This window comes from Callithrix jacchus, chromosome 3, assembly GCF_049354715.1.
Source record: "Callithrix jacchus isolate 240 chromosome 3, calJac240_pri, whole genome shotgun sequence".
NCBI lineage: Eukaryota > Metazoa > Chordata > Mammalia > Primates > Cebidae > Callithrix > Callithrix jacchus.
Genome location: NC_133504.1, coordinates 87,042,855 through 87,058,604, shown reverse-complemented (window position 1 = coordinate 87,058,604; position 15,750 = coordinate 87,042,855). Strand labels below are relative to the sequence as shown.

General features: G+C 44.6%; 1 protein-coding gene across 6 annotated transcripts in view; it reads right to left on the bottom strand.

The window, feature by feature from the left end:
- Positions 1–13,954, bottom strand: part of ELOVL6 (ELOVL fatty acid elongase 6) — a 152,877-nt gene extending 138,923 nt beyond the window's left edge. For 4 of the 6 annotated variants that reach the window (XM_054253060.2, XM_078366694.1, XM_035293121.3 and 1 more), the window contains exon 1: positions 13,587–13,954. Coding sequence is in view for 2 of the 6 variants with exons in the window: in XM_035293121.3 (XP_035149012.1) it covers positions 13,587–13,675 (89 nt within the window). In the remaining 4 variants the exon portion in view is untranslated. Of the gene's footprint in view, positions 1–2,409; positions 2,532–13,586 lie in introns of all 6 variants that reach the window. The other 2 variants (XM_054253061.2, XM_008992844.5) reach the window with 2 other exon arrangements.
- Between the last annotated feature and the right edge of the window lie 1,796 nt (positions 13,955–15,750).

Genomic DNA, 15,750 nt, shown 5'->3' with positions numbered 1-15,750 from the left:
ACACTGAGTGCCAGCATATGCCAAATTCTGTGGTAAGCACTGATTTCAGAGAAAATATTTATCTATTTATTTTTTGAACCCTAGAGTGTTAGTTTTTTTTCATGCTGAATATTTATCTCTTTATAAACCAAGTGCCAGTGAACCACAAAAAAAGAGCAATAGATGTAGATGGGTAGAGAGAAAAAGGCTTTGGAATTCAAATTTCGATTAAGTACACACTGAACAAGGGTTGCTTCAAGAAGTAACATTAAGAAGGGAATTTGGTACCAGATTTTGAATGACCTTAAAACAATAGGAAAGCACTGAAGGTTGAGACGGAGTCTCCCTCTGTTGCCGAGGCTGGAGTGCAGTGGCATGATCTTGGCTCACTGCAACTTCCACCTCCTAGGTTCAAACAATTCTCCCGCCTCTGCCTCTCGAGTAGCTGGGACTACAGGCATGTGTCACCACGCCTGGCTAATTTTTGTATTTTTAGTAGAGATGGGGCTTCACCGTACTAGACAGGCTCATCTCGAACTCCTGACCTCGTGATCCACCTGCCTCTGCCTCCCAAAGTTCTGAGATTACAGGCGTGAGCCACAGCACCCAGCCAGCACCAAAGGTTTTTAACCACTGTGGTGATGAGATCAGATCCATGTCTCAGAAAGACAATGGGAGATAGGAATCTAGGATACCAAAAGTAGTCCTAGGGAGCTGAAGGAAGTCAATGACAAGTACAATGAACCGAGAAGAACAAAACTGACAGCCAGCTCACACGGGAATTTGGTTGTAAATTACAGGTAGGAGAAGAGGGAGATGAGTACTTTTGTGCTGAGCCCTTTTGTGCTGAGTACTTTTGTCCTGGTCCCTGTAGATGACAAAGTAGGTACAGCAGATTAGCTAAGGAAGAGTTCAGTCTGTGAAATCGATGGTTTGAGAAGACAGACCCAAAGAATGAGAGATGGAGTCAGTTTCATACAGAGCAGTGCTTCTACTTAGGGCAAGTGGGAAGATTTTTCACAGTAACACTTGTCTGGACCTCCCCCACCTCCCCAGATCTGCTAAATCTGAATCCCTGATATAAGCCTGTGCATGTGTATACTAGGGAAAAAAAAACTTTCTAGGAAAGTCTGATTCAGTACCTGGGTAAGGATCATGGACATGGAGCATGTTTCTAAAGCTTTTTCCTACCCCACGCTTTTCTCTTGTCAGTGGAAAAAGGATTTAGTAATTACAAAGAGCTGGCAAAGCACCAAGTACTAACCAAAGTAATGCAATCACACACAGTATCAGCAATCACAAAATACAGGTTCAAAAAAAAGTATTTTTATAAATATGAATGCAAGAACAGTAATTCAAAACTAAATACAACTCAAGGCAACCCTGTATTCACTGATGACAGTGTCCTTAAATTTTCAAGAATGTCATGTACAGTAGGAATTTTGCAATGTTCCAAAGGAAATTAGTGGCAACCTTTTTGGCAGAATACGTAATTAGAACACCACTCCTACTCCTACCCAAGAGCAAGGCCCTAGTACAGACTTACTGTGTTGAATGTACTAAGTGCCACATTTTAGCAAGTTTTAATACATCTCTTAGTGGTTTCTAGTAAGTAATAATTGTTCAAACCAAAAGAGGGCTAATACTTTATTTTTCAGAAGTAGCTAGTTGGATTACCAGTGTACTGCAAATAAAATTTGAGAAATGGCTTAGAAAAGAAGGCCTAAAAAGAACAAAATATATATAAGTATTAAGACAGTCATGCAGAAGTGGAAATAAAAGACAGCTAGAGTCACAATTAGGATGACAGGATGACTGATGGAGGAACTCATCTTTCAGGTCAATATGTAGAAGAACCTTTAATGAAAAGAGAAAACTTTCAGATGAATATGCAGAAATACCTTCAATCAGCCACTTCATGTGTCAAGGAGTGAAAGGTGTTTCCTGAGAAGTCCTCAGGTCCCGGAGTGTGGATGACCAAAAAAAGAATAAGAAAGTGATTTAACAAGTAGGTGACTATTCCTACTGACCACCAGCACACACAGAAATCCTATCATCTATAACCTTCTCTAGAGTCAAGAAGACTTATTTTGAGACATCTGATAGCCTACCCATCTCTCTCCTAGTAGCCCCCACACATCATAAAAATTAACAATGCTGAGAGGCAATGTGATATTCTTCCTTTTCCCCTTTCTGATTACACTCTACATTTTGAATGTTGGGACGTTTCTGATTCAGAACAAGCAATATGGATTAGTGCCAGCGATTCTTTTAAATATTAGTGGAATGGGTTCAGGTGCAGTGGCTCTCACCTGTAATCCCAGAACTTTGGAAGGTCAAGGTCACTTAACGCCAGGAGTTTGAAACCAGCCTAGTCAACATGGTAAAACTTTGTCTCTACTAAAAATACAAAAATTAGTCAGCATGTACCTGTAAGCCGAGCTACTCAGGAGACCAAGGCAAGAGAATCACTTGAACCCAGGAGGTGGAGGTTGCAGTGAGTCAAGATTACACCACTGCACTCCAGCCTGGGCAATAGAATGAAACTCCATCTAAAAAAAAAAAAAAAAAAAAAATCCATATATATATATATAATGTTTAAAAGAAAAACACTATAAATTGAATAAAACCATGGAGGTCAATGTTCTGTGATTTCAGACTCACTATGTATTATTCAATAAAGTAGGTAAACCTATCTTATGATGTAATTTAATAGTTATTATAATTAGCCAATCCTTATCTTCACTCATTTTATATTTATTCTACCTCTATTAAAATTTAACATATTTCAACTTATGATGAAAATTTTAAAATGTGTGAGGCAGCACATAGTGTTTTAAACTTGTTTTAGGGGCATATGATCAAAAAGTCTGAAAATCACTCCTTTTCCTAGGAAAACTCCATAAAGCCAATTTCTTCTGATTAAGCACCACACTTAAGAGGTCCTTTGACCTCTTAATCATCCCTTAATTTACAGAGTATCAATTGTTCCACTCCTTTCTGGAGCCATTTTTGACTGGGCATAAAGTTTCCACCTCTTTGCAAGAGTTACTATGTAGCAAACAGTGAGCCTAGAAAAAGCAAAGAACCTAACTGCTCTAACAAATGAAGACTTCTCAAGTTAGACCTTCCACCTCTTCACAAAGTTACTATGTAGCAAACAGTGAGCAGAGAAAAAGCAGAGAACCTAACTGCTCTAACAAATGAAGACTTCTCAAGTTAGACCTTCAACCTCTTCACAAAGTTACTATGTAGCAAACAGTAAGCAGAGAAAAAGCATAGAACCTAACTGCTCTAACAAATGAAGACTTCTCAAGTTAGACCTTCCACCTCTTCACAAAGTTACTATGTAGCAAACAGTAAGCAGAGAAAAAGCATAGAACCTAACTGTTCCTAACAAATGAAGGCTTCTCAAGTTAGACCTCAGCAAAATGGAAAAGAAAAAATTCTTTGGGAGGCCAAGGCGGGCATATCAGCTGAGGGCAGGAGTTCAAGACCAGCCTGGCCAACATGGTGAAACCCCACCTCTACTAAAAACACAAAAATTAGTCAGCATGGTGGCACATGCCTGTAATCCCAGCGACTCCCCGGGAGGCTGAGGCTGAAGAATAGCTTGAACCCTGGAGGTAGAGGTTGTGGTGAACCAAGGTCACACCACTGCACTCCAGCCTGGGAAATAAGAGCAAAACTCTGTCTCAAAAAAAAAAAAAAAAAGGTGTAATGAGATAGTATATAAAGGTGTTCAGTGCAGTGCCTGGTGCATAATGGGGAACTCAGACTTTCACAGTTTAGGTACTGAATGATCTAAGGCACACTAAAAAACTTGGAAATAAGGCTGAAAGAGATAGGACAAAGTAACAGTGGCTGCCCCTGGAAAAGAATTAAAGGTGTTTCCTTTCTGACATCTTTATAATTATTAATGTTTTTATTTCTTTTCCTATCACTATTTCTTATCTTAGGATCAGGAAAAGAATTTAAAGCTAATAAAATGAAACAAAAGGTAGTCTGTGATTCTTCACATTATGGGAGCTGACCTCTAAGAATAGGGATATTCCCAACCCACACATTTTTATTTTACTGTCAGTGGTGGGTGGCTGTTTACAAGTAGCTACACTAAAACCTGCTGGGAGGAAAGTCTGGCTGCAGACCAGGTGGAAGCACAAAATTCCCAGGGTCTAGAATGAAGCTGAGTGCAAGAAGTTAATATTACGGAGCAGACAGAAAATATTTTATAGGCCAAAGCTTTAGAAAGCTGTTCCAAATCTGTGTGCCAGTTTGTTTTACATGAACTGTGAAAGAGTTTATGATAGAAGCATCATTAAAGGTGTCATGGCTTTCTGCAATTACAAAAAGTGTTGATACTGAACAAATGATCTTCAGAAAATAATAATTCTCAGTTTAATGTTTGTTATAGTTAGTGAAGCTAATAGGGGCTTTCTGTAGTTATCCTGGCCGTAAGTGTTGAGGATCCACCTAGTGAAAATTATTAACACAAGAGACATTTGTGAGATCACTAAGACCACAGATATCTGACATGTTTTCAGTGCAGCCACGTTTTCAAATGCATTGTTTTACTGACTGAATGTGGTATTAATATTCAAAGAAGAGGATGACTGGGGCCATGTGACACACATCCATCAATGTTCCACCAGCCATCCAAGCCTTATTCAAGCCCAGTTTTCCTTTTCTGAATCCCACATACAAATCCTACTCCCTTACCTGAGTTGTCTATTGTGCAAAAGATCTTCAAGGGTGGCTGCAAGGGTTTAACAGTTAAAGTATGTAAAACATTTTTAAAGAAGGCTTGCAATCAGTAAGCAATCATGTATTAACTGTTAGTATCATTGCTTCAGGACAAAGAAAATCTACCCTGCTGTTTAGGTGTGGTGGTTTACACCTGTAATCCTAGCACTTTGGGAAGCTGAGATGGGAGGATCACTTGAGGCCAACAGCTCAAAACCAGCCTAAGTGCTGGGCAGGGTGAAGGTGTGTGGCGTGTGCCTGTAGTCCCAGCTACTCAGGAGGCTAGGTGGGAAGATCACTTAAGCCCAGGAGTTCTGGGCTGTAGTATGCCGATCAGGTGTCCACACTAAGTTCGGCATCAACATGGTGACCTCCCAGGAGCAGGGAACCACCACCAGGTTGCCTAAGGAGGGGTGAACTGGCCCAGGTTGGAAACGGAGCATGTTAAAACTCCAGTGCTGATCAGTAGTGGGATTGCGCCTGTGAATAGCCACTGCCCTCCAGCCTGGGCAACATAGTGAGACCCCTGTCTCTTAAAAAAACAAAACAAAACAAAAACAGCTAAGCCATATAGCAAGACTCCTAACTCTACATTACAATAAAAAAAATTAGGTGAGGTGGTGCATGCCTGTAGTCCCAGGTACTTGAGAGGCTGAGGTAAGAAGATTGCTTGAACCCAGAAGCAGAGTTTGAGATGACAGTGAACTATGATTGTGCCACTGCACTCCAGCCTGTGTGACAAGCAAGACCCTGTCTCTATTTAAAAAAGAGAGAGAGAGGCTAGGTGCAATGGCTCGCATCTGTAATCCCAGCACTTTGGAAGGCTGAGGCGGGTGGATAACGAGGTTAGGAGTTCAAGAGCAGCCTGGCTAACATAGTGAAACCCTGTTTCTACTAAAAATATAAACATTAGCCAGATATGGTGGTGCATGCCTGTAGTCTCAGCTACTGGGGTGACTGAGGTAGGAGAATCACTTGAAACCAGGAGGTGGAGGTAGCAATGAGCTGAGATCAGACCACCACCGCACTCCAGCCTGGGAGACAGAGCGAGACTCTATCTCGAAGGGGGGGGGGGAACCTCATGTATCTCTAAAATAAATGATTGGAGGTTAAATATAATTAGAGATGCTGGCTTTTTTTTTTTTTTTTAAGTTCTCAGAAACCTAAATAACTATGCCAACATTTGTACCTGCCTGAATACATGTACAATCAGAATCTGGATAAATAAATAAAGTTATGAGTTTTAATATTACAATAAAGCCAATTTATAGTTTCACTAAGATTACCTATGGTTATCAACAGAAATGACATATGTTGTACAGGTAACTTTCCTAGGTACATCCCTAAGCTCTCCTAACAAAGATAACTGGAAAGTAAATGAGAGTGGGTAGATGTCAGCTACATAAAGAGTAAAGAGAGGGCTGAGGCAAATTTGTGGAATGATGTCTGGTTCCTATTAATAAAGGACAGTTTGGCTCACCTGTGTCCAAAGGTAAAAAAACAAATCATCAAGACAATGTTTGGTTAACTCATTTCAGAAAATAAAATACTTGAACCTGAAATATTGCAGATTGTTTAAGCAAAGATGAATTCCTGAATTGCCAGAACGGTGCCACACTCATTTTACTTTGTTGTCTAAAGACTGATTAGATGGGGGACCAGGCACCTGTGATCACTCCCACCTACTCAGGAGGTTGAGGCTTGAACCTGGGAAGTAGAGGTTGCAGTGAGCCAAGAGTGGGCTCAAAACAAACAACAACAACAACTGATTTAATAACAGCAACAACAACAACTGATTTTATATCCCCCTAAGTATTTCTAAGTCTCTGTCCTTCTCATAACTCTTCCACTATCTAAGTTGAAAGATTCTTCTGGCCAGGCACAATGGCTCACACCTGTAATCCCACCACTTTGGGAGGCCGAGGCAGGTAGATCACCTGAGGTCAGGAGTTTGAGACCAGCCTAACTAACATAGTGAAACCCCGTCTCTACTAAATACAAAAAAAAAAAAGATTACCCAGAAGTGGTGGCACAAGATCACGCAATTGCACTCCAGCCTGGTCAACAAGGGCAAAAGTCTGTGGAAAGAAAAGAAAAGAAAGAAAAGAAAAAAAAAAAAGAAAAGAAAAGAAGGAAGGAAGATTCTTCTTTCAAGGAAGTAAGGGAACTCTTAGGTATGGAATAAGTTGACTTTGAAGTTTCCAGCGATTTTTCTTACAAATGCATTCAGAAGTTTACAAGAAAGATTTCAGGAAGCAATTTAAAGCAATCTTCACTGAAGGAAAAACAACAGCCAACTACTATGTCTGCATTTGAAAAGTTTCATTAAGTTCCAATGTTATACACTTTGACACATTTAGAATCATCCTCAAACAGAAAAGCAACAGGCAGTCCTCTGAAGACCACATAATATTTACTTCCAATGTGAAAAAGACTTCATGTAAAAATTTTAATCACTAATTATAACAAGTACAAATATCCAGATGGATAATATAATCATAAAATATTTTGCATTAAGCCGGCTTTCATCCTTTGGAATTCTAAAGAAACAAGAATTGCGTGAATATTTATAATTTCTTTAAAAATACATGAAAGTTCAGATCAAAGCTCCAGCACAACTTTACATTATTTTTTAGGACCCCACACAGATCCCATACTTCTTCTCTACGTGTTTTCTCATTATTCTCACTCTCAACCTAGTACATATCATGTGTATATCCCAGTGCTTTCTAAAATTTATTGAATGACACATTATGATCCTCACATGATTTTTTAATCCTAAGTCAATATGAACTGTGATACCTCAAAATAAACAACAAGTGACATGAGTACACTATAGACATACTATATTGCAACAGAGCTGACCAAATTTGTTGCTGCAATGTTAATGATGAAATGCAGCTCTGGCCTACCCTGTTCCATGGACACAGATGCACTGTTTTCCAGCCATTTTTCTTACAAATGCATGTAGAAGGTTACAGGGAAGATTTCAGGAAGCAATTCAAAGCAATCCTCACTAAAGGAAAAACAACAACCAAATACTATGTCTGCATTTCAGCAGTTTCCTTAACATTATGCTGCTATATTTTACATTTTTATGCCACCATATTGTGAGTTAAATGATAACACGGGTTTTTAGTGCTTTTTATGTTTTTTAATCGTGAAATTGTACATCATGTTACTTTCCAAACTTCACCTATTAAGAAAAAGAACATATAGATGTACAATTCCTTTTAAAATGTTTCACAGACAGGTACAGTGGCTCACACTTGTAATCCCAGCACTTTCAGAGGCTGAGGTGGGCAGATCGCTTGAGGTCAAGAGTTTGAGGCCAGCCTGACCAACATGGTGAAATCCCATCTCTACTAAAAATATAAAAATTAGCTGGGTTCATGGATGGCATCTGTATAATTCCAGCTGCTCAGGAGGCCGAGGCATGAGAATCACTTGAACCTGAAGGCAGAGGTTGCAGTGAGCCAAGATTGCACTACTGCACTCCAGCCTGGGCAACAGAGCAAGACCCTGTCTCAAAAATAAAATCAAATGGAAAAACAAAACAAAACTGGTTTCCTTCCATCTCAGAAAAAAAAAAAAGAAAAACAAACAAAAATAAAGTGAAATAAAATGTTTCACTGCATTTTATTTTTCTTTGGTAAAAACAAATTTGTGAATAAAAAGGTTTCCTCAGCTGAACAGCATTTAATTCTTAAAATTTCTACAGTATCTTACAAACTCTTTAACACAGAATAAAACAAGTAAATCCTTTTACACCACCAAGGGAGTGAGTGGGGAGAAAAGTCAGAAAAATATACAAAGCTTTGAAAGGCTGGATGTGTGGAGAATGCCAGGAGAGGGGGGAGGGTTTCCTGAGGTTCTAGGCAAGCCCTTTGAAGACGTCACCTCACATACATAATGTTACAGCAGTCAGCACAGGCCTTCTGCTTTCCTATTGGCCAGCACCGTGTCAGCCGACATCAGAAGATAATCATCATTGGCTAGACAATTACAACTGGAGCAACTAGCACTGCTGTTAGTACGAACCTGGCAGGCTGCTGAAAGAGAAGGCAGAGAGAGCCCAGCTTCCCTTCTCACTCAATGAATGTTTTGTCGCCTTACCAATCACCAGGTGATTTTTGCTCCCTGGCTAGCAGCACTTCTAACTTAAGTCAGCTCTTAGTGAGAAAAACAGATAAACGCCAGACATCTCATAAAAGAGAAAAATGCCTCTCAACATATTGTCAATGTTGTAAAATTACAAGGACTTTTCAGTGTAAAATTGGAACTTGAACTCCTATTTGGACCTACACGCAGGCATTTTTCTCTACCTCATGTCATAAACTCTCATTTACCACATAATATTACTCAGAAAGGATATTTTTCACTGGACATGTATCAAGATGAGGTCCAGGATGATTCGACAAGGAAATATACTTACTACTTTACATTTCAATTGCTGTTCTAATCTATTATATATGAAACTATTTGCTAGCAAAGTAAAAAGTCTGCAGTATTTACTTTCATGGCTAGGCCAATGTGTATGAGGTTAATCATTCATTAGAGCAGCAATAAACTTTAGATAAACTAGCCTCAGTTGTACCCTTTAGTGTTTATACAAATGCAGCACTGAAAGTGGGCTCCCATTCCATGAATACATGCTATGGTCAGTAAGTATGGATTATAGGGTATGTTTCCATTAATTTGTGCTATGGTTAGTAAGTATGGATTATAGGGTGTGTTTCCATTGATACATGCTATGATTAGTAAGTATGGATTATAGGTATGTTTAATAAAGTATTATTATTTTAGGTCCTCTTAAATGAAGCTAGTTAGCAAAGACAGCATACTGGCAAAACCTACTCGTGGCCCTTCTCACAATTTTTCAAAAGTCAGTGTAGCTTACTTTTGAGAGAGATGTTTTCATTCTCTAAATTAACAAATTTTGCTTGATACTAAGAAGAGATTTATAAGGACAACTACAAATTCTCAAAAGACAGATAGCAGAAGCTTCCCTATATCATGTTTTTCCTCCAGAAGCTATTCCAAACCAATGAGTCTGAAAAAGGTAAGATTTTGTGGTTTTCTCAAGTTCCTCTTTCCTGAAGAGTGTCTAAGCCTTGGTTATGGAGTTCCCTTCTCCTGTTATAAAGGGAATGAAAAGAAAATCGAGTTCGAGACTTTTTGTCCTGCATCAGCTGGACTGTATTAAAAATAAAAATAACAAATGCAAATAAATTTTTTGAGTGGCCAGGCGTGGTGGTTCACACCTGTAATTCCAACACTTTGGGAGGCTGAGGCAGGCAGATCACCTGAGGTCAGGAAGGAGTTTGAGACCAGCCTGACCAACATGGTGAAACGCCATCTCTACTGAAAATACAAAATTAGCCAGGTGTGGTGGTGCATGCCTGTAATCCCAGCTACTCTGGAGGCTGAGGCAGGAGAATCGCTTGAACCTGGGAGGCGAAGGTTGCAATGAGCCGAGATCACACCTCTGCACTCCAGCCTGGGCAACAAGAGTGAAACTCTGTCTCAAAAACAAAACAAAACAAAACAAAAATTAATTTTTTGGGAGGAGGGGGGACGGAGTATCGCTCTTGTTGCCCAGGCTGGAGTGCAGTAGCGTGACCTCAGCTCATTGCAACCTCGGCCTCCCTGGTTCAAGGGATTCTCCTTCCTCAGCCTCCTGAGTAGCTGTGATTACAGGCATGTACCACCATGCCCAGCTAATTTTCTGTATTTTTAGTAGAGATGGGGTTTCACCATGTTGGCCAGTCTGGTCTCAAACTCCTGATGTCAGGTGATCCACCCACCTCAGCCTCCCAAAGTTCTGGGATTACAGGCATGAGCCACCAGGCCCAGCTAGTAAATTTAAATTTTCAAAAATGTTTAAATACTTTTTGGGCCAGGCACGGTGGCTAACGCCTGTAATCCCAACACTGGGAGGCCGAGGCAGGTGAATCACGAGGTTGGGAGTTAGAATCCACCCTGACCAACATGGTGAAACCCCGTTTTGAAACAAACTAAAAAAAAAAAAAAAAAAAAAAAGACTTTTTGGCTGTATAGTGTTTGAGGATGGAGGAGAGTTATAAAATTGGCTTCCCAGGATATTGGGAGAAATGCACAAAATCTGGGCACATGCGCATGCGCGCGCACACACACGAAAGTAAGACAATTAGGGTCAGGAAGAGTTGCAAAGAAGGGATAACAGCCATCAGGGTTCTTTGCACTAAGCAATCCAAAGATAGCAGAAGCCAGGACGGGAAAAATCCCAAGATGTGACTGACACCGTATGCAAGTTCAAGCCTGTTAACCCTCGGGTATAACGAGTACTGCTGGCGATAAAATGGGTACCAATCACCATTTCAACTCACTGGGCATTTTCTCAAGAATATGCCCTGTGCAAAGCACTCTGCTAGGTGCTTTGCAGAATCAAGAGTGGGATAAGACAAGAACCGTGCCCTGAAGAGCTGATGATGGTAAGTGAATATCCATGTATATAAATAAACGCCGGTAAAGGATATTGGCAGAAGAAAGGTACAGATAAAGAACCAGGAGGAAACAGTGGTCAAAGCCTAACGGGAGCAGATACGTTGGCACATTTTTGTCGTTTTCAGTCCCAGGAGGGCTACGACCTGTCTGACTCAGTACTGACTGAGAGAAGAGGCGGGAAATGGTACCTGGAGCAGGTCTAGGCAGTGGCCTCAGAGAAAAAGCAACAAGTAAGAGAGGCAGTATCGACCGCGGTGGGGCTAGGAAGGGCGGGGGTACAGTGAATGGGGTCAGCCGGCAAAGCGAGGGAAAGCAGTCTCCGGAAGAGCAGGTTAAGCCAGGTCGCAGCAAGTCAAAGATTCGGCAGACAGAAGGAAATGAAGAGCACACAGGCTAAAGTGGGAGGACGGTGGGCCCGAACAGGGTGGCTAGAGGATAGGACAAACAGCTGCGCAAACGACCCGAGCCCCGGGATAGGCAGCAGCGCGGTTCTGGCGCCCGCCGGCTCGGGCCACCGCCCCCTCCCCGCCTCCAGCGCCACCCTCTAAGCGCGAGGAGGAAGTGCATCCAGAGAAGGATCCCGGGCGGCGGGGCTCCAGGGGACTCGGCTGCCCCGAAACGCCGAGGCCTCTCCTGGTGGAATCTGCGGGCTCGACCCGCGGTGTCCAACCTTCTCGCGGACCCACCCCTGCAGCCCCCGGCCTCGGCGGCCCGGGAGGGCACCAGCCCCGTGCCCCTGTGGCGGACCCAGTTCCAGTCCTTCCGAGCGGCTCGCGTCCCCGCCTCTTAGTCTCTGGCCCTGGCCAGACGCGGCCTTTGGGCCTCTGGCCCACCGCCGCCGCCAGCCACGCCGCAGCTCACCCCCAGCAGGCTGGCCCCGCCGGTGCGCGCGGCCCAGGGGGCGGGCTCCGCCCGGCAGCCGCCGGGAATGGCCACTGGGGCCCGGCCCGGCCCGCGGGAAGCTGGGAGTGGGCGCGCTCCGGCCCGCGGCGAGGACAAGGGAGCGCCGGCCTGGCCTCCGGATGCTGGCCGGCGACCCCAGGGGGCCGGAGGGCAGGCAGAAAGTTGAAACCCCCTTTTCCCAGGTGCGGCCCAGTGGCACCGGCTCCTACTGCACCAACCCGTCCCGGCCCCCGGAGCGCCGGCGTTTCTGGTTTCCCATTGAAGGGGGCAGGCGGGGAGGGCGCGGGGTACGCGTGCTCGCGCACGCGGCGGGCGGAATCCCCCGGCGCCCGGGAGACCCTGAGGCCCGACCCTCCCCCTCAAACCACCTTCGGGGCTGCCAGCCCCTAGCCCAGCTCCGGGATGCGTCGGGCTTGCAGTTTACAGATCGCCAGACCCGAAGTTAAGGGGAGGAGGGGAATGCCTCTGCCACAACCCAGTCTCCAAGAAGCGAGATGAGCACACCCTCCTCTTAAATATTGCAAGGTGACACTGGATCGCCTCCCACACAGAGATTTTCAAAAGGACTGGCGGAGGGACTACAGTAAATAAGCAAGGTGTTTTCCCTGATTCTTAGTTTTCTGGGGAAAAGCCCCTCCACTCCTAAGGACTGTAGACCGAGGGGCTTTTAATCTGTGTGCCTTAACTCCAATCAGCAGCTACGCACAAAATTAGAAGTGACTGTGTCCAAAAGGCGTTTCCGTAAAACAGAAACTTAATAATGGCGTGGCTCCACTCGCTCGGGTTCATTCATTTATTACTGTTTTCATTGTCCCCTCCTCTCCTCCCTCCCACCCGGTCTCTCTATGAAACCGGAAAGGGATCCGCGTGGGGAAAGGGGTTCTAGAAAGGGGGCATCCGGCCGGCCGGGGAGCAGCAGACACAGGAGGGCAGTGAAGTAGGAGTGCTGCAAGGAGAAAGGAAGGACACGAGGGATGGGGAGATGGCGAGGACCAGGGCCGAGGGCGGCGGACTGGAGAGGGTTAAAGGGAGCAGGAGACAGGGTCCTCCCTCCACTGCCTTTCACACTCCGGTTGCGGGTGGCCGAGCGAGAAAACCCAAATCTAGATGAAAACCGGGTTGCGGGGGGTGGGGGTGGGGGGTGGGAAGCACAGGTAGGCGATCAGGACTGTGGCATCTCTCCCGCCTTCCCTGTCGTGCAGACATCACTCTATGCACACATATATGTTCTATATTATATAATCTACATAAAAGATGCCCGTGTAGCCGCGGTTTACACAGGGGCACCCACAGACCGCGCGCTTCGTGCACCCCCAGCGTCTCCTGCACCCGGAAGACCCGAGAACTCAGTGATCGGCTAGCTGCCCGCGATTCATCGCTCCATTCACGCCCGGGCAGGGAATACCGACATTAAGGCACTCCCGGGAAGACGCGCAGGGCTCCCGGGAACAGTATCAGGCGAAAGCATCACGTACCAGTTTTCCTGCATCCATTGGATGGCTTCATTCTCGTTGAACTGCTTTTCGAATTCATATTCTTGTAAAGTCAACACTGACATGTTCATTGGGGCTGATCTTCGGAGTCGCTACGTGTTCTCGATACAAAACAAAATAATCTGTAAAGCGCTAGGTTTCGAGTGCTCTCCTGTTTGCTTCCCCCACCCACCCCCCTAGGTCTTCCCCACGCCGCTCGGTCTCCGGCGGTTGTCTCTCTCCCTGCCTCTTAGCTACATCCAGGGCTGAGCATTGCCTGCGCCTCCGCTCCCAGCTCCTCTCTCTGGGGCTCTCCTCCTCCCGGCGTCCGCATCCACCGTAGGAGGAAATGAATGCCTTGCGGTCTTAGTGCCCGCACGTTTGTCCATCACCCCTTTTACTCGTCTACAGGGAAATCTCCTCCCCCTCGTGCGATTGGAAAAATGAACCATTGGTGAGGGAGTGTGCAAAAGAGCGCGACCTCTCTCCGCCCTGGGGGACAGTTTTGTTTAAGGCGAAGGTGGTTGGAGTGGGGGAAGGGCGCAGAGCGAGAGGAAGTGGCCTGGAGGTCATCCAGATCCCCCAAGCCCAACCTCGTGGGCCGCCTTGCTTTGAATGAAGTTTCGGCGTCTGGGGCTCAGCCCCGCGGCGCGTGGATCCGAGACCTTGGCGAGTAAACGATTGGGAAATAGTAAAGCCTGCCAGCTCTCTTGCAAGAGAACTCCGAGCAAATTTGCTTTGAGATATCAGTGAAGGGAATGCGCTTCCCACCTCCTCGCCCTACCTCTGGGACCACTCCCACCCCTACCCCGGAGCTCTGGCTTTGATTCTTGCTAACCAGGCCCTGCGGGCGGCAGAGCACCTTAATCTCGTGCTGACTGGGGATGCTGAGTGTGATAGTGGACAGGCGAGAGAGGCTAGTAGCCGGAAGTGAAAGAAAGGGCTGGGAGACGGTTAGGTGGAGGGTTTAGATACAGGGAATGAGAGGATTAATGAACAGAGAAAGAGTGGAGAAGGAAGTTAACAGACAGGAGAACTGGACAGACTGGCCAAATGCAAAAATTTTATTTGTATGCGTGATAAATTTTGCTTTATTTACTGTATATATATATATGTAGAACAGAATGATATGTGAGAAGAGGGCTGAATGTAATGTTGACCCCTACTGAGCCCTCGGCTTCCAAGAGGAAAAACTATTTTCTACTCCATCCATCCCTCCACTCATTTCCCCCAAAAGTTTGGAAAAATGAAATATGAGACGAGGTATCTAATAATGTAATTATAAGCTTTACAAATAATAAGGAATCCATGCTTTTAAAAATTAGGTGAACATTTGGACCAGAAAGAGAATTCCCTTTCTGAGAACATCCCTCCACCTTCCTAGCAGTCCAAAAAGGGCACTTTGATTCAATTTAGATGCCTCTAACTAAAAGTGGGAAGTGTGAGAAAAGTTTTTAAAGTAGGAGGAAAGGGTCAGGTGTGGTGGCTCCCGGCTGCAATCCCAGCAATTTGGGAGGCCAAGGCAACCGGATCACCTGAGCTCAGGAGTTTGAAACCAGCCTGGCCAACATGGTGAAACTCTGTCTCTACTAAAAATATAGAAATTAGCTGGCATAGTAGCATGTACCCATAATCCCAGCTACTTTCAAAGCTGAGGTAGGAGAATCACTTGAACCTGGGAGGCAAAGGTTGCAGTGATCCGAAATTGCAACACTGCACTCCAACCTGGGCAGCAGAGGGAGACTCTATCAAAGAGAGAGAGAGAGAGAGAGAGAGAGAGAGAGAGAGAGAGAGAGAGAGAGAGAGAAAGAAGAAGAAGAAGAAGAAGAAGAAGAAGAAGAAAAGAGAAGAGGAGAGGAGAGATATGAAAGAAAGAAAGAAGGGAAAGAAGGAAGAAAGAGAAAAACATCTCATTGTAGTGGTGGAGGAAAACATGTAAGGTTGGATGTGGCGGCTCATGCCTATAATGCCAGCAATTTGGGAGGCCAGGGCCGACTCTTTGAGCCCAGGAGTTCGAGACTAGTCTGGCCAACATAGTGAAACTTTGTCTCTACAAAATAATAATAATAATAATAATAATAATATATATTTTTTTAATGTGGCCTGGGGGCTGGGCAGGGTGGCTCACGGCTGTAATCCCAGCACTTTGGGAGGCCGAGGCAGGTGG